At 45.8% G+C, this 22157-nt stretch overlaps 3 protein-coding genes and 1 pseudogene across 3 annotated transcripts; 2 read left to right on the top strand and 2 right to left on the bottom strand.

Annotated features, from left to right (window-relative positions):
- Window positions 1–4082: 4082 nt before the first annotated feature.
- On the bottom strand, window positions 4083–5009 carry LOC142007332 (histone H4). Its single transcript, XM_074983944.1, has one exon. It carries the CDS (start codon window positions 5007–5009, stop codon window positions 4698–4700), a length of 312 nt encoding a protein of 103 aa, XP_074840045.1. The 3' UTR covers window positions 4083–4697.
- Window positions 5010–9384: 4375 nt separating this feature from the next.
- Window positions 9385–10006, top strand: LOC142007329 (histone H1.01-like; annotated as a pseudogene).
- A 238-nt stretch (window positions 10007–10244) lies between these two features.
- On the bottom strand, window positions 10245–11428 carry LOC142007330 (histone H2A type 2-C-like). The gene has a single exon (XM_074983942.1). The coding sequence runs from the start codon at window positions 11383–11385 to the stop codon at window positions 10996–10998; it is 390 nt and encodes a 129-aa protein (XP_074840043.1). The 5' UTR covers window positions 11386–11428; the 3' UTR covers window positions 10245–10995.
- A 286-nt stretch (window positions 11429–11714) lies between these two features.
- LOC142007331 (histone H2B 1/2/3/4/6) lies at window positions 11715–12395 on the top strand. The gene has a single exon (XM_074983943.1). It carries the CDS (start codon window positions 11726–11728, stop codon window positions 12104–12106), a length of 381 nt encoding a protein of 126 aa, XP_074840044.1. The 5' UTR covers window positions 11715–11725; the 3' UTR covers window positions 12107–12395.
- Window positions 12396–22157: the final 9762 nt, after the last annotated feature.

Below are 22157 nucleotides of genomic sequence, written 5' to 3'. Positions count from 1 at the left end.
TCTCTTTGGGCAGGTTCCTTCCACTTCTTGTCTTCAGTGTTCCAATTCCATCAATCAACAACAGCCCCCACACTATTTCTGTGAAAGTTGCACATATAGGACACACAATTTGTCTGTATTTCAAAGTGGAAAATGACAGAAAAAAATCAAGCTTGTTGAAGGCATTCATAGAAAATTTGCACATGGTGGAGTGCTGTTACCGAAAATGAGAAATCAGCACTGACTGGTGGGATCACTGTGTGTTGCAGGTTTGGGACAACACATGGTGTCTGTAAATGTGAAAGGTTGAGTTCCAGGATTTATGTGCTGAGCTCGCCCCAGCTCTCTAGCACACTGACAGGGGACCAAGACAGGTATTCATTATGGAGAAGTGAGTGGCAATCACACTTTGAAAGCTTTCAATTCCACTTGTTACCTGTCAATGGTAAATCATTTTGGATTTGAAAAATTCACCTTGTGCAGCTGCTGTCTTGAAAGTTTGTATGGCTTTAGTAATTTGTTGTGCATGACTATTTCAGTAATGCACAAGACATAGTAGATGGCTTTGCAGCAATGGGGTTCATAACCTGCGATTGGACAAAGGATGGCACATCCCTGTTTTGGCAACATCCCACTTTGCTATACAGTACAACATAGAATGAGATCACTGAGGATGCTTCAACAATATTATCATTGGCTGGTCAGGAATAGTGCATGATGCTTGCATCTTTAAAAAAATGTTCAGAAGGCTGCAATAAGGGACATTATTACATGACTGTTGACTTACCGTTGGTGACACAAAAGCCAGCAGTGATCATGGGAATCCAGGCTACCCCATTGCTCTTTTGACTCATAATACTACAGGCCACCTCAGCACAGAGTCAATCACCAGCTTAGCAGACGTAGAATGAGTGTTGAATGTGTTTTTGGGAGGCTGAAGGGATGTTAGCTAGATTGAGCTCAATGAGAAAACAATCCCAACAGTTATAGATACCCATTCTGTTCTAAATATTTGTGGGAGGGAGGCTGCCTGCTAATTTTGAACATCCAGATAATGGAGTGCTGCAGCTGAGAAAGGGTATGAGAGATCATTTGATTAGCCAAAAACAGAATTTAATTGAGTGGGAGGAGAGACAGCAGTGCAGAAAATAAATGTTAAAAAACTGATGACCCTTAAGAGCCACCTACACAATCAAATAATGGGTTTTGTTATCTCTAAAGATCCAATAGGAAACAAGAAAATATTTCGGGGCTTATCTTAAAAAACAAAACCAAAAATCAGTGGCAGAACTTTCAGTTACAGTGGGGACAAGATATTCCTCATTTTTCAAAAAAGAACAGTGCAATTTTTCCCTTCCATAAACACTGAATTACATTGGGATCAGTGTAGATCATTTTCAGCTTTTCAATAGTGTGCGTGTGTTTAGATTTAATATAGTCATTCAATCTACTCTTCATTACCTTTACTAGGAACAGTCAGTATTTAACTCCGCACCTCTAAAATCATGCACTCTTGCAGGTTGAATAGTAACAGAGAGTAAGCCGTGCTAGTCTATATACTATCAAAACAAAAAGCAGTCAAGTAGCACTTTAAAGACTAGCAAAGTAGTCTATTGGGTGAGCTTTCGTGGGACAGACCCACTTCTTCAGACCATATCCAGACCAGAACAGACTCAATATTTAAGACACGAGAACCAAAAACAGTAAGCAAGGAGGACAAATCAGAAAAAGATAATCAAGGTGAGCAAATCAGAGAGTGGAGGGGTGGGGGGGGGGGGAGATCAAGAATTAGATTAAGTTAGGTAATGATCTCCCCGCCCCCACCCCTCCACTCTCTGATTTGCTCACCTTGATTATCTTTTTCTGATTTGTCCCCCTTGCTTACTGTTTTTGGTTCTCTGTCTATTACAGGTTATTTGTGGTCAGATGTAGGAAAACAAAGGTCTCCAAACGGAAGTCGAATCTGCTAGTGAATCAAATATAAAATCTGGAGGAGTGGTTTGAAACCGAATCGTATCCACTTCTGCTGGCAGAGTGAAGGGGCATTTAAGTACGCCTGTAACTGGTAAGATAAAACAGGTTAGGATTGGCCAATCCTTGCACTGCGCGGGTGTTTTCAAATTTACAGAAAGTTTTGTTATCAACCAATCCTTGCATAGCGCGGGCTTTTCAAATAAAAAAAGGGTAACGATCTCTCTGGTGCACAGCTGGCGGGGGAGTTGCCTCTGACTTCCACCAATAGCTTTGTTTTTCTCTCTGTCGTGGCGTTTGCCAATTGGAAACTAAAACTGATCGGCAGCAGCCACAGAGATCTTCCACCCCTGACTAAGCCGTGTCTTTTCCCGCGCACTCCAACCGTGGCATGTATAAAGAAGCAATACCTGCCTCCCTCACTGATTCCAAATGCCTCATTTGGAAAATACAACTTCAAATCGGTTTCTTTAAGTCAATCTCAAAGCCATTGTTGAGAATTTTAATGCTAACTCGACAATAACAACTTGTATCCACAGAAGCAAAGCCTTCATTACCAGTATCCTTTTCTGAAACTGCTACTGGGGCCAGAGAAAATGACTAAAAAGAAACAGAGAAAGCCTTGCTAGTCTATATACTATCAAAACAAAAAAGCAGTCAAGTAGCACTTTAAAGACTAATAAAATAATTAATTGGGTGAGCTTTCGTGCGACAGACCCATTTCTTCGGACCATAGCCATACCAGAACAGACTCCATATTTAAGGCACAGAGAACCTTACTATTTTTGGTTCTCTGTGCCTTAAATATGGAGTCTGTTCTGGTATGGCTATGGTCTGAAGAAGTGTGTCTCTCCCACAAAAACCTCACCTAATAAGTTATTTTGTTAGTCTTTAAAGTGCTACTTGACTGCTTTTTTGTTTTGACTAAAAAGACTGCATTTTAGGCTACCACCACCACCTCCAACTAAATGCTTTCTTACTCCAGAAAGCATTTTGAACTGCCCAACTCAGTATTAAAAAAAGGAATAATTAAACCTATTATCTGAACATATATTCTATCCCTACTTTTTAACAAAATAGTTTTTTATATAGTTTAAGTTTCAGCACTTCACGTTTTCCCAAGCACTGAGCCGGTGAACACAAACACCTGCTATCACATACAATATTGTAGTTGATAAATTAAAGGGGACAATGTTTTTCCTCCAGACTCCAGCACAAAGAAGCGTAATTTTCTTTCAAGAATGTAAAATAATTTATAGTTGAAGTAAAAGGTGTTTCCTTCTGTTTAAGGATTTTTTTAGAACAATTTAGTTTACTGTGAGAGAATGGGCAGGGTTGCTGGAATCTATATGGATTGCAGATCGTGTGTGTGGGAACTATGAAAGTTATTATAAGCTGTACCTGCCACAGTTTCTGGAGATGCAACACATTTATGACTTTAAAGCCTTAAAGAGATGTACTGGCTTGTGTTCTTGGTTACTAAAGTTAAAAAAAAAAAACAAAAAAAAAAAAACACACTTACGAAATCAGATCAGTGATGGGTGATTCAATGTAACAGTTTACATACAGAGTAGTGGTTTTAGATTAAGCTAAAATACATCTAACAGGTTTGCTGAAGATTACATATAGTTTAGAACTAAGTGGACAGGGAATGTTGAGGTGAAATAGAATGGCTTTGAGACAAAGGATACAAGAAGTACTTTTAACCAACTAAACTCACAGACCTAGATGCAGAAATTTCTAAGTGATGCATGTAGTGGAAAGAATTAGGAACATTAGGTGGGAGGATTAACTCAGGGATTAGAGCATTGGTTTTGTTAATCCAAGGTTGTGAGCTGAATCCCTGAGTGTTTCAAGGGTCTGGGGAAAAGTAGGCTTCGGACAAGGGACAGCTTAATGATTTAAGCATTGGCCTGCTGAACCCAGGCTTGTGAGCTCACTCCTGGAGGACCCTGTTTGGGGTCTGTAGTGACTGAAACAAGGAATCCTTTCCAGATCTAAGACATAGATATATCTATCCCTGTGCGTAAAAATAAGATTTACTAAACGTGAAAGCAGAACAGTGGTTTTCAGTGGGCTATTTTTGATGCTTACATCATTTGACCAGATACTTGCTAATTAGAAACGTATTTTGCAGTTCTCAGAATGAGAACTAGAAAAAAAGTCAACCCTCTCTTCTAATAAAATGGGTCAAGTTTAAGCAAGAGAACACAGGTACAGCCTCTTAAGTGTAACTTTTTAATTTTTCTTCCCCTCGTTGAACATACTTGTGGGTTTTGTTTCATCAGTTTATGAAAACATGAGAAAAAGATGATTTTAGTCTGTACAGAAAAATTGAATAGCAGCAAGGATACATTCTACTGTTTTAAACAGGCTTTAGGAAAAGTGTTGATGTTGATTTTAAACATCCCTGTTGCTATAAACTCATACAAGTTTTGATTTTTCTCTTTTCAAACTATGGGATGTCAGGAAAAGAGCCAACCCAAAACATCTGAGTCGTCCTTGCAAAACCACCCTAGGCTTCAACAATAAGCGGGCTAATTGTACTTTTATTTCAAAGTTTAATTAGTGATCTTAAACAGGTTGGTTTAATACACTTATTTACCACTATCCTAGAAACAAGCCGACCGTTCCGATTTCTAGATGAAAGACACAATACATTCAATAACACAGCTCTTAATGTGACAGTTTGGGCGGCTCTTAGAAGAGCCTTTTAGTTTTTTTACCGTTTCGTTTTATGATGAACCTTAACCCCCAAAACCGTAGAGTGTACGACCCTGCCGCTTCAAAGCATAAACAACATCCATAGCCGTTACAGTCTTCCTCTTCGCGTGCTCGGTATAGGTAACAGCATCACGAATTACGTTTTCCAAAAAGACTTTCAGAACCCCTCGAGTTTCTTCATAGATTAACCCAGATATGCGCTTTACACCACCACGACGAGCCAAACGACGAATAGCTGGCTTTGTAATACCTTGAATGTTATCGCGGAGTACCTTCCGATGACGCTTAGCGCCACCCTTGCCAAGACCTTTACCTCCTTTACCGCGGCCAGACATCGTTGCGCTACGCAAACACTCCAAACAAAACGCAAAGAAAAATTGCTAATTACTAGAGCCGCACACGTCTTATATAGTGAGGAGCCGACCTGATTGAAAACTTTCCCTCAAGGGGGCGGTCTATTAGCCTTTCCTTCCTTCCTTCCCTCTGGTGACGCTGTTCTACTGAGAGCCGGTTTATTGACACCTTTTTCTTTCCTTCACCCACACTCATCATGGTGTATATACTGCTTCATTTCGACTCCGTAAATTTTCTGTATTTCAATTATATTTTACACCGCGACACTGTCAATTTCTACCTGTACTAATACCTACTTCTACTGAACCCTGCACTTGTGGCAATATCGGTTGTTTTCCACATTGTTTGACGCAATAGTCTCTGTCAACCTATAATATCTTTATTATTATTAATTATTATTAATCATAACGTTTGCTATCTGCACAGTATTCAGATAACAGTGCTTCATATTTGTAGAAATTTTCCTTGGACGATATTTCTCACATTTTTCAGTGACTTTCAGTTTGCGGCAAAATCTGACCAGTCAGGTTTTCTGAGTAATCCTGTTCAGCAGCCATTTTGCCAAGAGCGCACAGTTTGATAAGTAGTCCGTTCCCTCGCCTGCCGGGTCATTATTTCGGTTCTTCCCCCCTCCTCCCAGTTTCCATTTAGAGTTATTTAATTGATGGCTTTTATTTTTTTTCAGGACGTGCAAAAGGGTGACTTCATTTCAATGACTGCAGAAATAATCAAATAAGATTTATTTCCCGTTCCAGGTAAGGGAACTCATTTCTCTTCCTCAGAGGCATTAATAATTGTTTTATGCTGGAAAGAGTTGAGTTTCTAAATTGTAAATGTGAAAACAGAGGAAAAAATACTTTGAAATTACTACTGTATACACACAATAGCACAAATCCAATAAAATGAAATGTAGCTTTGAATCTCCAGCTCTTTAGAGAGCATGGATAGATGTAATCAGAAGGGGTTTTCAAAAACTGAACATCACCTTTCACTCTCTCATTCTCTGCTGACCTCTGATGGAAATTCTTGTTCAATGTGCACAAGCTGTAAAAGATATGAAACTGTTTTTATCAGTCAGTACTTAACTCCTAATAAACAAATGGCTATAATGCAAGAAAATAATAATGATCATAGTCATAAATATGAGAGGCAGACCTCACAGAGAATGGGTAGATGATATAGTAGATTGGTGCAGAGTTAGTCTACAGAAACTAAGCCACCCTACACTGGACAGGAAGAGAAGGAAGGAAATAGTGAGAGAGGCATCAGACACCAATGGGCACTGAGCTCATGGTTGTTGATGATGATGTATAAATATTAGAGAGATAGCATGTGTGACAATATCGTTTATGTAATCACCTTCTGTTGGTGAAAGAGACAAGCTTTCTCTCTGTAAGCTTGCCTCTTTCACAGATATAAGCTGGGCCAATGAAAGATATTGCATTACTCACCTTGTCTCTCTAACACCCTGGGACCAGCAAAGCTACAAGAACCCTGCAATCATCGATACTTCCTTTTCTGTTGTCTAAGTTTATTAAGGCATTACACTCAATGCCACATACAGAAGTGTGTGTGCATGGTTGTGTGTAATAATTTTCAGCATCACTTGAAATCTATTCCAAAATTATAGGGATTTTTGTAAAGATTAGTGTCCAGAACCATACTGACTCAGGGTAAAATTGGAATACCAAAAGGAAAATAAGGGCACAACCCTTATCCACAGCACCAAACATATTTGCCATGTCTACAGATCAAGCAAGAAATGTAATGCTTTCAAACACAATACACTTATCTGAAAACTCAGTCCAAGCTCCCTACCAGAATTTATTATAATGATATCATAAAGTATTTATCATCAGTACGTGGGAGGGAGGGGGGAAAAGCAGTGGTCAAGGAGAGTGAATTAGGAGAGAGGAGAAAGTGAGAAATAATGCAGTGCTGAGACTATCTGATAGGGATCAGAGGCATATAAAATCCCTTGTTCTTAAGGTGATTCATGGGGATCCTGGTATGGGGTAGAAACACATACACCCACCTCCCCAGCATGAGGGAATTATGGGAAATAGAAAACTGAAGTAGACAGAGCCCCTCACATGGAGAGAGAGGTAAATGGGGGAGGAAGGAGGTAATAAGGGGTCACATTGTGCTCATTACCATGCTGAAAGAATTGAGGAGTGGAAAATGGTAGGCACAGAAAAGTCTTTCCATGGAGGGGATTTAAGGGAGCATAGAATGGATTGTGTGGGAAAAGGGGAGATATGGACACAAGGTAGGCTGCAGCATCCCTGGTGTGAACTTGGGTAGACCTGGGCTGGGCTGCTTCCCCTGGTTCCAACATGAGCTCCCAGGGGAGGCAGGGGGCCTGTGGAGGCCCAGACTGGACCACAGCTCTGGGTCTGAACTGAGTTCTGAAGTGAGGGGGGAAGGGAAGGGGGCCGCAGGAGATGGTGCCACTAGGAAAGGTCTTGATTAAATGAGCTGTATATGTAACAGTTCAAAGCCAGGCATGGGGAGGAAAGAATATATCCAGAATCCCTACATTACAGGGATGGCCAACCTGTAGCTCTTAGAGCTTTTAAATGCAGCTCTTCCTGAGATCCACATGTGGGGAATGCCATCTGCCCACTCCAGCCTGCACCCCACTACTTGGTGGGAGAAGTACATGGTGGTAGGCAGCAGCAGCCCCAGGGGCCCTAATTAATCACCAGCATTAATGCCTGGCTCTGGGGGAGGGGGAAGGCATTGAGCCAAGTACTATATAGATATACAAAAAATATATATTATCAATATTTATGTATATATGACTCATTTATGTAGACATTTCATATATATGAAAATATGTAGCTCTTTGCACTTTATCCATTCCTATTGTGGCTCTTTGTCCCTAACTGGTTGACCACCAATGCCATATAATATCAGCATACTGGTAGAAGTTTCCAGTGTAGCTTAAGTGTAGAAAAATCCCTCTTCTTGTGTGTTCTAGTCAACTGGATTTTGCTTCTCTTTGATTTCACCTTACATTGTGCATGCTCTCTTCTCTCTGTATCTTGATCCAAATGCCAGTACTATAGCTCACCTAATACATTAATAATTTTGCATCAGTATGGACCCCTCCACTCAGAAAATTTCTCGATGAATTCTTTAGTATCCTTCAGAGCACATTCCAACTCCTTTAGCAAATCACTCCTCAAGAACAAGGTAAAGCAGCCCACAGTTTTTGACCTACTATAAAGTTTAAAAGATCATGATGTGAAATATCCCTTTTTCCATTACAAACTGAAATCTAGAAAATTACATTATCAGCTTCCTTAGTAATTGCAGTTACAGAAACCAGAAAATAGTCATTGTACAGGAATGTAATTTATTCAAATAGCAATACTATAATTTCAGTCTTTTAAAAGAATGATAATATATCTTGGAGCACTTAGAAAGGTATGGCATAAAATTACTCCCATTTGTACTTCTCTAACAAAGATCACTCCAGAAATCTCTTATTAGTTTTGTGGAATTAGAAAATATTTAACCAGACAATGAAAAAGAAAAATTGAATTTAGGGAGCTATTTCTCAGACCATGCTCAAAGCTTGAGAGAAGTTTGACCTCACTCTTAATTTCCCCTCCCTGCTCCCCGGCTCTTCTGATTTACCAGCCTTGATAACAATTTTTCTGATTTGTCAAACTTGAAAGCACTTTTTGGACCTCTGTGCTTTATATATTGACTCTGTTCTGGTAAGGCTGTAGATCTGAAGAAGTGGGTCTGTCCCACGAAAGCTCATCACTTAATAAATGATTTTATAAGTGTTTAAAGTGCTATATGACTGCTTTTTTAAGCCTGAGAGAAGTTCGTGTTGATTTTGAAGTGAAGAAATTATTTTACACTAAAGAAATTTATTTAAATAATGGGCTTCCTACCCCAATATGTAGAAAATGTTTACAATAAGACTTAGTTGTAGTTGTGGTTTTTGAAGGACCATTACCTTTTATTTCACAGGGAAAATCTAGTTCTCCTGTCCCTAAGTCTTTGGTAGGATTCCGAGATTTAATGCTTTGACTCTTCTTTAAACCCATTTTTACTCTATTCAGCTTGAAAATCTGTTGAATGAAAATGCCCCTTTCCCTCTTCACTACGAAATTGGGTTATTAGTTATGAGGCACATTATTAGGCAAAAATACTCGTGTGTGTTACTGTGAAAAAACACAAATCGCGCCGGAGATGAGTCTGCTCTGCTTTCTGGGAGGATTCCGTAACGCACCAATCACAGGACTGTTAGCGTGTATAACTAGCAAGCAACCGAATTCTCCCGTCCAATCCAATAGCGTTTTGTATTTTGCTAGTATATAGGAAATATTAACCACAATGTCCGAAACGGCGCTTGTTGCTTCTGCTTTCTCTATTCCTGATGGAAAAACATCTAAAAAGCCAAAAGAGGCGACAGGCGGCTCTAAAGCTCGCAAACCTTCGGTTCCCAGCGTAACCGAGCTGATCACCAAGGCGGTGTCCGCTTCCAAGGAGTCTCCGTCCCCGCTCTTTAAAAAACCCTCTGGCTGCCGATGGCTACGACGTAGAGAAGAGTAACAGCCGGATTAAAACAGGACTGAAGACCCTGGTAAGCAAAGGTACATTGGTGCAGACCAAAGGCACAGGTGCTTCTGGTTTCTTTAAACTCAGTAAAGCCGCTGAGGCCAAGAACAAGGCACCGGAAAAAAAACTAGCAACAAAGCTTGACAAAACAGCTGGCAAGAAGTCCGCCAGCGCCCTCAAAAAACCCAAAAAGACTGCCACTCGGAAAAGTGAAAAAAATACCAAGAAACTAGCAGCGGCTGCTGCAGCTAAAAGCCCGAAAAAGAGTAAAGTGCTTAAGCCCAAGAAGGTAGCTAAGAGTCCAGTTAAGACTGAGGCATTGAAACCTACAGTGGCCAAGCCTAAACCAACCAAGCCTAAAGTAGCAAAGGCTAAGAAGACGGCTTCCAAGAAATAAAAACTCCTATTGTAGATAAACACAACGGCTCTTTTAAGAGCCATCCATCCTTTCCAAAGAAAGAGCTGAAACGGCGTCTTCGCATGCCAGTAACCGCAACCTGCTTTCCAGGAATTTTCCTTCTCTTACTTATTGTGTTTGTGTACCACAGGACGCACGAACTGTGCAAGATTTACGGTATTAATCACCAGGAAAAGAATACAATTCTTCAGGCTTTGTTTTTTTCCACTGCTTCAAACCCATAGCTGTTTTAATTTTGGGAGAAAGGTATTCAGAAAATGTACAGGTGTAAGCTTTCAAACATTTAGATTCAAATATCTCCATAAGTTATAAAATGAGTCAGAAGATGAACATGTGTCTACAGGGGGGACTTTGATGTAAGCAGCATCCTTTTTCTGGGTTTGCTGGTAAAGAGCAACAGAAGCAATTGAGAAATTTAGCCAATCCTTGCTCTGAACAGGCTTTTCAAACTACCCTGAAGTTTGTTCCCTTTCAGAAGAAATCCGTAACTGTTTAAGTAACGGTGAGGATACTGGGGGTCTTGATAAATTTAGTCTTACCCAGCATTCCCTCACAAGTCAGTTCAGTAGCTGGAAAATTTCTTTTAACAAAATCTGAGAACAACAGGTAAAGAATATGGCTAGTCTCTGGGAGCGACATTAAAACCTACCTTTTGAAGAAATGACAATTCCTACCTTTTTACATCTAGAAATCAAGTTAATTGGACAATTGTAAATAGTGAATTCAACGAGAAGTTTATCACAAAAGTGATAAAAATGTATTTCAGTTTGGAAAAGGATCAGTTGTAGTTAAACCAATACATAATTGTTTATTTTAAACTATTTTAACTATTGCAGCTACTGTAGCTCCAATAATTACATGTAAGTGTGTTGTAAAAGATAATTAAGCCCTTTTTTCGATCTTTGTAGTGGCTCTGAAAAGAGCCTTTGGGTTAGTTTTATATTGGAGATTTGTTTCCTGGTGGTGTTTCATTTGCTCTTAGGTTTATGGCTCTCGGTTTTCTTGGGCAGTAGCACAGCCTGGATGTTGGGAAGAACACCCCCTTGAGCAATTGTCACTTTCCCAAGCAGTTTGTTGAGTTCCTCATCGTTGCGAATAGCGAGTTGCAGGTGACGGGGAATAATTCTGGTTTTCTTGTTGTCCCGAGCAGCGTTTCCAGCCAACTCGAGAATCTCAGCAGTCAGATACTCCAGCACTGCGGCCATGTACACAGGAGCTCCAGCACCTACACGTTCAGCATAATTACCTTTTCGTAGCAAACGGTGCACTCGACCCACCGGGAACTGCAAACCTGCCCGCGAAGAGCGAGACTTAGCCTTAGCTCTCGCTTTACCTCCTTGTTTTCCTCGTCCAGACATTGTAAAGATAAAAGTAGAATAAATTTATAACTTACAGAGAAAGGAAAAAATGTGTTACGCCTGCTACTGACTGCCTTTATACCTTCGCTCGTTGGCGTTTTAAGACATTGTGATTGGCTGAAAACGGTGTATTGTCTCAACAGCTAATGGTAATGGAGATTTAATTCTAACCAATGAGAAGGCTAAATAAACGTTTTGAAGGAGACTATTGTCTCAGAGCCAATAGAAAAGCAAAAAAGGAAAACGTCAATACGTATAAGCTCTATAAATACAGCGGTGGAGGCTGTCGTCGGTGTACCTTTTTCGTTTTACAAATTGGTTGAGACAGCAGGCGATAATAATGCCAGAACCAGCGAAATCAGCTCCAGCGCCTAAAAAAGGGTCTAAGAAGGCTGTTACCAAGACTCAGAAGAAAGGCGATAAGAAGCGTAAGAAAAGCAGGAAAGAAAGTTATTCCATTTATGTGTACAAAGTGCTGAAGCAAGTTCACCCTGACACTGGTATCTCTTCTAAGGCTATGGGCATCATGAACTCTTTTGTTAACGATATCTTCGAGCGAATTGCGGGCGAAGCATCTCGCTTAGCGCATTACAACAAGCGCTCAACCATTACCTCCCGCGAGATCCAGACTGCTGTACGATTGTTGTTACCAGGAGAGCTTGCTAAACATGCTGTATCTGAAGGCACAAAGGCTGTCACCAAATACACCAGTTCTAAGTAATTTTTGTGAGACATCGCTAACCCAAAGGCTCTTTTAAGAGCCACCCACTTTTTCAGTCAAAGAGCTTTGATATCGCTGTTTGCCTTTTTTTCAAACTCAAAATATAATCTTGTATGTGCTTTTATGAAAGTATGTTTTATTTCTTATGTTCTTTATCCCACGGACTGATCCTCTGAATGATAGTAAGCTATTTTAAAGTACATTGGCTTGTCAGACTCAGTGGTGCCTCTCCGTTTTCTTATGGTAAAGCAACCTCCCCCCCCCGCACAAAAAAACAAAAACAAAACAACTTAAAGTACATCAAATGACATTTTTTTCTAGCTAAGCTGGATAACTTTGCTTTTTGGGACTGTTGATATAAAACTAATAAATAAAAGTTAGGTAATGTTAACCACTATGGGATGCTACAACACGTTTGAGTGAATCTGTTTTTCTTGCAAAATGACCCGTTCATTAAACAATGTTATTGCTGCTCTATTTTTTACATAAGGGAGAGGCAGGACTAATAGTTAACCTATAATAGATTGAAACAACTCTTAATCGTTGCATTTCGTGTTGTAATTGGCGGTCAAAGAGGGTGACAGAACTACCTTTCAATAACCCTTCTCTGAGATCGAGGGCCACTGCGCCCTCATGATAGATCTCTCTTGTTCTGCTATAAATACAGTAGATTAAACACTGCAAGAGTTCTTAAGTGATACTTGCAATACTGACGTGGTGAAAGGGTTAAATACATATAGTTTCGTCCTGATACATCTTCGACCCCCACCAGAATCCATCTAATTTAATATGAGGTTTTAAGGGAGAAAATAGGACACAAAATATCGCTTCCCTTGTCTTCCGTCTTCCTTCCCTCCTTTAAGACCGTGTTAGTATTAATTTCCAATTAGATCAGTTTGAATTTTGTAACCTCCCGGCTTATCACTTGTATACCAAACCCCAAAAATAGCTTGTTTACAGGCTGCTTTTGTTCAGATTAAAGAGAATAAAGGTTTCTACGTGATTAATCTGTTTAAAGTTAGAGAATTCGTTGCCTCCCCATCCCCAGCTCTTTGTTACACGATGGTTTTTCAAAATTCATTAGAAAATTGCTCAGAAGATAATTTTATACTCCAGAGCATTCAGAAACTCACCTCACAGGAGTCTGTGTATTTCTGAATATTTTCTAAGAGGAAATACTGTACAGCTGAAGGATACTATTAACCAATCTTGCAGTAGCGCGGGCTTTTCAAACTAACCAATAAGCTAAACCTCATTCCCTAAGTGAAACGGAGTCGCACGGAGGTAACCCTGTGCCTGTAACTTCACAAAACAAAGCAGGAGTTTTGTCGCACTTTAACAAAATGACTTATGAATTGATGAGCTTTCTCACAATTTTCCAGATCTAAAGAAGTGAGTCTGTCTCGGGAGAGCTCATCACCTCATAAATCATTTTGTTAGTCTTTAAAGTTTTACAAGACTTTGTTCTGTTTGTTTTGTTTGTTTAAGAAAAGCGGCAGACTTTTGTGAAGCTACAGACTAACATGACTACCCCTATGAAGCTAAATAGCTGGTCACTGTCCACTTGCATGTTCTGGCACTTGCTGTGGTTGTATCCCCCCCAGCGTTGGTTCTGGAGTTGATGTGTTGATAAAATCAGGGATTGGGAACAGCTTTGTTCTTCCATGGGAAACACATCTGCTCCGTCCATAGGGCAAGGTGGAGCAACGACCCCAAGACCCATGTTTTGGAAGCCAGTGCCTCAGGTTATGCGGGGAGGAAAGAAGAGGCTGGTCCCCACAGCATGGGTTGGTCCCATTTTCCCCACCTGCCTGTAGCACCCCGTGCTCCCTAGGGTCAGATTTCCTCAGTCACAGTTCATTTTTCTTCTGACTGCTAGCTGCTACAGAACCCTAATGCACTTCCTCTTCAGTACTGCAACTCCAGCAGGCAGCCTCACCTGGCCTGTCTCTGTCCTTCCAAGCTTCCATCTTAAGGGCTTTTAATACTTTTCTTTAAATATATTATTTGCAAATGTAGCAGATGAGAGTAAATAACTAACCTGTAATCAAGCTTGTGCTCTTCTGAGTCTTCTTGTGCCTTATGATTACTCTCCAATGCCCCCACCACTAATATGTGCTATGGAATTACAGAACATGAAGACAGTTTTTTCCTTGTCAACATATTAATGTACTGCTTTTTAAATAACATAATTAAGTAGTAAGTGTAGTTTTCTTTGGTAGGACAATACGTGTTTGTAGTGTAGCAGGTAAAATAAAAGCCAAGAACAGTTCTTATGGTTCTGTGGCTCTGAGAAGAATTTTTGCGTTAAAGTTTTGATCCCTCCTGAGTGGAAAGAAAAGAATCTTTATTCATAAATACCCAGAATGCATCTTGCAGCCAATATCCACAGCAGTCACAGTCTACCATAGGGCAAGTCACTTTATCTGAGAAAAACTGCAAAGATGTTGCAGGATCACCAACTAGGCTACAGGTGCCTCATGAACCAGCATATCCGACAGTCACTACTTGCTTTAACAAATTATCACCACTAATTCCAAATTCAGAATGCAGGAACAGTTTTATTTCGGCAGAGTTTAAGAATATCACTCTCCAGTGATCATTTGAGAGTGAATAGCCAACGCATGCACTACAGCTACACATACACAAAATGCTATTGACTCAGAGAAACAAAGGCAAAGCAGTCCTTTACACATTAGATTTTTAGCAATCCCCTTCACCCCTCTAATTTATTATATTACTGTGCATGCAAGGTCATACACAAGGGCTCGCAACACACTGGTAAAGTGACCAACCATCCCATATTGGATGGGACAGTCCCATAAAGAGATGAATTGCCCCATATTTAGGTCATTGGGAGCTGGAGCTGGAGGTGGAGGTGGAGGTGGGGGGTGGGAGGGACCACTGTCACCGTTTCCCCAGGGCTCTGGGCGGGGAGCGCACACGGCTGATGCTTCCCTGGGGTTCTGGGATGATGAGTGCCCATGACTGCCACTTCCCCAGGGTTCCGGTGGGGAGGGCTGGCAGCTGCTACTTCTCCGGGGCTGGGGTGGGGGGGAGCACCAGCTCCTTGGAGCTTGATGCAGCTGGAAGGAGCTGCCCCTCCCTCCCAGTATCTCCCTGTCCTGTATTTGGGACAGGGAGATATGGTTGCCCTATACACTGGGCATATTCACATAGAGTACATAAGCTGATGAAAAGTGTGGTACAGCATACATAGATATCTCAGTGTATCACACGTCACCATCCAGCATAATGTCTTTGGGAACTTTTTGCAAAATGTTGCTTAATAGAAATGATTCACCCAGGGCTGTCCAGCAACTAGGGGTCAAGTTCCCAGCATGCGATTTTCTACATCATATAACGTCACCCTTAGCCTGTAAATTTAAGTGCATTTTTTTTACCCCTAATCCCTCAAACCCACACAGCACTGATTGTAATGGGTTGGTTTCTTCCATCTCTGATAGAATCATGAAGTCTGCACGGTCCTGAACTGGTCTTATGGATATAATGCAAACATAGGTGACACTATTTTCTGGTATTTGCAGACACACAGGAAACACTAAAATGCCAGGGGACATAAGGATTTATCAGAGGTCAGTTTGTTGTACTTAAAAGAATTATGCAGGATCTTTTGCGGAGGGCTAAGGCAAAACACCATATTTATTGGTAATCACTACACTATCATATGAACATGATATGTTACACTCATGCAAACTTCATCTTGTTGTCATTACCAACTAGTTGCTTCCCATAACTTTACTGAGCAGGTGAGTTAGATGTGGGGAGGTGGAGCCAGGCTTCCGCTGATCTGGATCAGTACTCTGATGTTGACCAAAGGAGATCCCAGGGTACCCCTGCAAGACACCTTACATTTATCATGCTCTCTCTCTCTCTCTCTTTCTCACACACACACATCCAAATCTACTCCAGTTAATCATCTCATGCAGACGTAAAAACCTATGCACTCTTGACAGTGTCAATAGTCTCAGAGGGGGAGCTGTGTTAGTGTGTCTGTATCTTCGCAAAATGAAGCAAGCAATCCTGTCATAGCACCTTAAAGACTAACAATAGTATGTAACAAGTAAAAGGTGTGCACAGTGGGGAGAAAAAGGAAAGGTAGAGAGAGAGTGCATGTTGGAAGTGGGACGGTGGCTCTGGGAGGTGGCAGAGGGGTGGGAGAAAGATGTAAGGGGCACTGGTGTCAGGGGCGGGACAGGATGGGAATGGGGGAAGGGGATGTAGTGAGTGGATTAGGGGGTGGGGGATGGGACTGCGTGGGATTAGGGAGGCCAAGTGCCCAGTTTTGGACTGGAACACTTGGTCCCAGCCCCATTCACAGCAATTCCAGGCTCTGGGGCAGAAATCAACTGGCTCCCTGCCCCATCCCTTGGTCAGGGCCATAAGCCTCCCCTGGAGATGCCCCAAACACACACCATGGCCAGAACAGCCTTTGGATGGCCCAGCCCTGTCTCCCACCATCTCAGAGGAGCCTCCAGGCTATCACACTGCACCCTCCCCTCCCTTCCCTGGACCTAACCTGCTGCATGGGGAAAAGCTGCAGCAGTGTCTCTCCATTCAGAAAAAAGGAGGAGCCACGTGACACCTTAAGGACCAACACGTTTACCTGGGCATTAGCTTAACTCTGCCCTGGAATCTGCATGGGGCGCATCAAAGGGTCTTTGCTCTCCCCAGAGCAGGCAGAGCTGCCACACAGCAGCCAGGACCTCCAGGCCCTTGAGAAGAGCCCAGGCCCCTGGGCAGTTGGTCCATTAGCCCCCTCCCCCGCGGCAGGGCCTGCCTGCTCCAGACGGAAACCTGGAGACTCCAGGGGGCTGACCAGGCCATTAAATGGCCGGTTGGTGACAGCCCAGGCTCCCTGCGAGCTGCTGCACGGCCTGTGGGGAAGCAGCCGAGCCAGAACATCCAGCTCCTGGTGTTCGGGTCTGTGGGGCGGGGGTGTCCGTGTGCTGTCCCAGCCCACCGCCCCGCAGGTGCCGCTCCCAGGGGCTGGGTCACGGGAGGGAAGAACTACCTCCGAGAAGTGCAGCGAGTAGGGGCAGCAGCTGGTGCTCCAGCCACCCCAGGAGGCTAGACCCGGCCCCTCCCCTGCTGCTGCCCCACCTCACAACCACCCTTCCCCCAGGGCCTGGGTGGCACAGTAGCTGCACTGCCAGCCCCTGCTCCAGGCGTGTGGCTGGGGGCAGGGGCTGGGCCGTGCCTGGCTGTTTGGGGAGGCAGAGCCTCCCCCAGTCCCCAACCCACCGCCATTCAATTTCTGTCCCTGACGTGACCCTCTGGGCAAAATCTTTCCCCAACCCCTGAACAAGAACCTCTGTAGCACTCAGCAGGCTCCACCTTGGCGCAGCCCCACCACAGCCCTGTTCCCCTGGCTCCATCCTCCCATTCCAGTTCCCAACACTCCCCCAGCCCATCCCCCAGCATCGTGTCCCTCCACATCACACTGCTGCCCCGACAGCATCACTGCATCTCTCCCTGTCCCAACCCACGCCCACACGATCACACTCACTGCTTCCTTCACTCTGCCACCCTGCATCACACCATCCTGTCCCATCCCACTCACTGCTTCCCTCCCTGTCCCAGCTCGTGTAGGTGGGACTACACACCCCTCCAGCTCCTGGATGCTGGTGATAGAGTGACACACACAACTGCCATGGCTTGAGCCCTGCCACACAAGAGGCCTCAGCAGCAGCAGCGGCAGAGGGGCAGCTCGTGTAACCCCTCACAGCTGCCTGCTGAGCACTCGCATGCTGCTAGTTCAGGGGTGGGATAGCCTTTGGCCCAAGGGCCCACTGAGTTCAGAAATTGTGTGGAGGGCAGGACTGGGACGGCTGGGGGAGGCTGTGCCTCCCTGCAGAGTCAGGTGTGGATTGGCTCCCACCCCCTTGGGCTCTCACCCTTTATCCAACGCCCTCTGCTCTCATGACCGGCTTGCCCCCTGCTCCATGGCCCTGACCTCTCCCCTGGGCCTCCCACTTCCTATCCAAACCTGACTGCTCTACACCCCCTTAATACCCGCTATGTCCTCTGCCTCCTATTCAAGCCCTCCCTGTTCCCTGCCTCCTGCCCAGTCCACTGAGACACCCATCCCCTATCCACCCCCTTTTCCAGAACCCCTGACTGCTCTACTGGGACCTCCATGTCCTCCCTACCTCACCACCCCTAAGACACCTGACCCCAACACAACCCCCTGCTCCCTGCCCTCTGATCACCACCCACTGCACCACCACTTCCTCTCCGGTCCCCACTGCTCCCTCACCCCTAGGAATCCCACGTCCAGTCCAACCCTCTGCTCCCAACTTCCGAACCCCCTCCTGCTGGGACCCCTCTGCCCTTGTCCAAGCACCTGTTCCCTGCACTCCTGCTCCCATACCCTGGCTGCCTCTCCTGGATCCCCCAGTGCCCCTCCGCCTGACCACACCCCTTGCAGCATTGGGGTTGAGACACAGAGACCATACTGCCCAGCCACGGAGGGGTCCATGTCTGTGAGGTAGTGGGGCAGGAAAGGAGGGCCCAGGGCCCAGCCTGCCCAGACAGCCAGATCGCTGGCAAACCCTGCTCACTGCGCTCCTCAGGAGTAGTTCCTCCTCTGCCCTGACCCAGCCAATGGGAGCTGCTCCTGTGGGTGAGGGGTGGGACAGCAAACCCCCCACCCCCAGAAGCCCCTGTCCTTAGGAGCTGGACATGCTGACTCGGGTGCTTCCCCGGGGGCTGTACAGCAGCTAGCAGGGATCCTGCAGCCCCACTGCAGTACAGGAGCCAGACATTCGATGGCCTGGTCGGGGGGTGGCTGGAGCCTCCAGGATTCCTGTTGGACAGGGGTTCCAGCGCCAAAGCAGACACTGGTCACCAATACAACCTAGTCAGCGTGTGGTGAGCTCACCCCATCCCAGCCACAGCTGCAGCCTCAAGCCTGTTCCCATTTCTGCCCAGCCAGCGCCTGACACACTGCGACTGCTGCTGGGCTACCGCAGCTGCTCCAAGGCGGCCACTTGTTGGCACCTCCTGCCACAGTCCCAGGTTCCTCCGGGGGAGCAGCTGTACGTTTGTGGGGGGGGTCAGACCCTCCCCAAGATTTCTGTCCTCTCTGCTGGATGCTCCGAGGCCTCTTTCTCCAGGTGCTGTGACCCAGAGACAGCGCTGGGCTCCTGGTGGCTGCCTGGGGTGGCAGGGTAATGATCCTTCCCTCGGGTGGGAGGGCCACTCACTCCTGTCTCTTCTTCAGCCAGGCCCCAACTGAGTGAGGCACTCTCCTTGTCTCTCCTCTCCAGGCCTGGCCTGGGCTGCAGGGTAATGGCACAGGGCAGGCTGGGCCCAAAGACTCTCCTCACCCCTTCTGTGCTGCTGGATGTTTTTGCTGCTACCCCATTGCTGCTCCGCCAGCTCAGGAAGGTTCTGCTGTGGCAGTGGGGCAGGACCCCAGGCACCCCAGGACTGTTCTGCCACCACCACCCCACACCCAGTGTGGGGTTCTACACCTCATCACGGGTGCCCTAAGGGGCACAGCCCCTGCAGTGCTTCCGGCACCTCGGCAAGGAATAGCTGACACACAGCTGGTGAGGGAATGGCTGGTGTGCAGCTGATGCCTTCCTGTGGCTGTGATGTCTTACACCTGCAAGGGAACAAGGACCTGTCAGAGACCAGGATGCCACTAGAAATCAGGTGATCAATGGCAACAGAAACCAGCAGCTTTTCCACTTATCACCTGCCCATGTCCTAGGGACAGATTTACTCTCCTGACTCCTGGGAAGCCGTCTTGTCTTCCTCTCTAGGCTCTCCAGCACTAGACAGCAGCCCCCATTGTAGGGTCAACTCCAGCTTCTTTTCCCTCCCCTGCCCTCTGACTGCTGCTCCACCTCCCACTCCACCCAGCACGCAACTCAAGTGCTCACAGTCTCTCCTCCCACACCCACTCCACCTGGTGGGAGCAGGGAGAGGGCTGCAGCTGCAGCGGGGGGGTGGGGGAGGTTCTAGCACAGTAATGTGGGGTGAGGCGGTTGAGCCCTTTCCCCAGGTGACTTGCAGTGAAGCTGTAAGATGGCAGCCCTAGTGAATGGGGATGATCAACAGCCTCTGCTGTTTGATGCCTCCAGTTCCCCTCAGAGCGGCTCCACTCTGGGCGGCAACAAAGCTGACTCCCCACAAGCCCATGTGCCTCAGCCCCACCTGGTCAGTTTGCCATGGCCCAGGAAGTCCCAGCCCAGGAAGCCACCAGTAACAGGGGCACCTCTCCATGGTGATTGGGGATCTGGAGTGTGGCAGGGCCTGGCAGAAAATCCTCCTCTTCTCCACTGTGTGTTCCTGTCGCCCACTGTCCTGGGGCCAATCCCAGCACCACAGGCTGTCGGCACCATGTGTCCTCCACCCTGGGGTTGGCAAAAGAGATGCAGTCAGGTTTCTCAATCTGGTTTGGTGCCTGTATCCTTCCAATCCCACTGGCACTGGGAGAAGCTCTTGCTGCATCCCTGCCCCAACAGAATGGCGGGAACCCCTCCAGATGGGGGATCCTTGGTGTGCATTTGAGGGATATGATCCTAAATTGAAGAGAAGGAGAGATGGACTCATCCCCCAGGTGTGATCAGTCTCAGAGAAGTGGGCAGGGGTCCCATTACCTAGGTGGGTTCTGTTGTAGGAGCAGCAGTGATCTGTATGTCTGAAAAGCTTGTTACACCTCCCCCTCCTGTCTCTCACTGAATGCCTGGGAGATGGCTCTCCCTCCATCCTCTCCTGGAATGTGTGTTAGGATGAATGGACTGCTGAACAGCTGGGAGATCAGCAGAGCGCCCAGGTAGACAAAGCATCTGGGATCCTGATCAGGCAGCTATCACATGCCCCATGCATGGACACTACCTGAGGTGAGGTTTGACCAATCAGATGTGGCCAAGTCATCTCTAGCCACAGACTAGAAGGAGCAGGTCCTTAAAAGGGGAAGGAGCCAGAAACTCGGGAGCACACTCATAAGATTGCACCACCTGACAAGGCCCTTTGCCTGGACTGCCTGGCCAGTTGTGCCCTGCGTCACATTCCATCCTGCCTCAGGAAGACATCTCCAGTGCCTGGGAGCATGAGTATGAATGTCTGAGTGCTAATGTGAGTTCTTCCCTCGCCCCTTTCTTGAGCTGAATTATCATTGTAATAAATGTGTTGCTTTTTGCCAAACTCTGGTGGCCATTGAATGGCTAGTTGGCGACGGCCCAGGCTCCCTAAGCTTAGTAGCTGCCCCAGTTATGGGTAACAGGGTCATTCTGAGGTAGAAGGGGGCTGATTTCTTTGTGTCCCTTTGCCCAGCTTCTGCCAGTTTCACTCTTCTACTGGGTTCCCTCCCCCTACTGGCTTTCCTTACCTCTGTAACATGGCAGTAGCTGGTAGACCTGATAAATACACTCCCTGGTGTGTCCTGGGCTGGCCCACTGATCAGTAGACTCAGCTAAGCCCCGAGAATCCCCATTGTGGGAGCTGTGCTGGGCTATAATAGAAGGAAGGAGAGATGGGGCTCCTTCAGCAGTATGTTGTCCACTCCCAGTGTCCCCTGGGCCAGGAGCCTCTCTCCCACAAGGCCTTCTTCCAGAGCTGCTGGGGTGAGGCCCTAGAGCTAGACTGCCCCCAGTGGAGCCTGGAGCATAGGAATGTGGGCAGGGTCCTCCAGGAGGATTGATCCCCAAAGCCTGCAAGATAAAAAGAAGGGACCCGAGGCCAGACACAAACCTGGCTGGAGCAGGGGCTGGATCATGGTCCCTTTGAGGTCCAGGCTCACCACTGAACCAGGAAAAGAAGAATTTGACTCAAGCCTATCTTGTGTCCTGCTCTGAGTCTGCCTCCCCAAGGGGAACACTCCTAAGCCGCAGCCCCTGCAGCAGCAGATCCTGCAGCCCATCAGAGCTGGGGGCCACAATTCAAAGCCAGGAAGCTGCAGTGAGAGGTCACTTATCAGAGGTTGAATTGAGGGAGAGTGACAGCAAATCGGAGCAAGACTGTGGTGCACTTTATGGCCCTGGCTCTCTGCAGGCATGCTCTGGCCCTGATCCCAAAG

The sequence above is a fragment of the Carettochelys insculpta genome, chromosome 1 (assembly GCF_033958435.1).
Source record: "Carettochelys insculpta isolate YL-2023 chromosome 1, ASM3395843v1, whole genome shotgun sequence".
In the NCBI taxonomy this organism is placed as follows: domain Eukaryota; kingdom Metazoa; phylum Chordata; order Testudines; family Carettochelyidae; genus Carettochelys; species Carettochelys insculpta.
The sequence above is the reverse complement of the archived record's forward strand: the minus strand, read 5'-3'. Positions and strand labels throughout refer to the sequence as shown.

Coding starts and splice junctions, on each gene's coding strand:
- LOC142007332 (XM_074983944.1), bottom strand. CDS start 5,009: ATGTCTGGCCGCGGTAAAGGAGGTAAAGGTCTTGGCAAGGGTGGCGCT.
- LOC142007330 (XM_074983942.1), bottom strand. CDS start 11,385: ATGTCTGGACGAGGAAAACAAGGAGGTAAAGCGAGAGCTAAGGCTAAG.
- LOC142007331 (XM_074983943.1), top strand. CDS start 11,726: ATGCCAGAACCAGCGAAATCAGCTCCAGCGCCTAAAAAAGGGTCTAAG.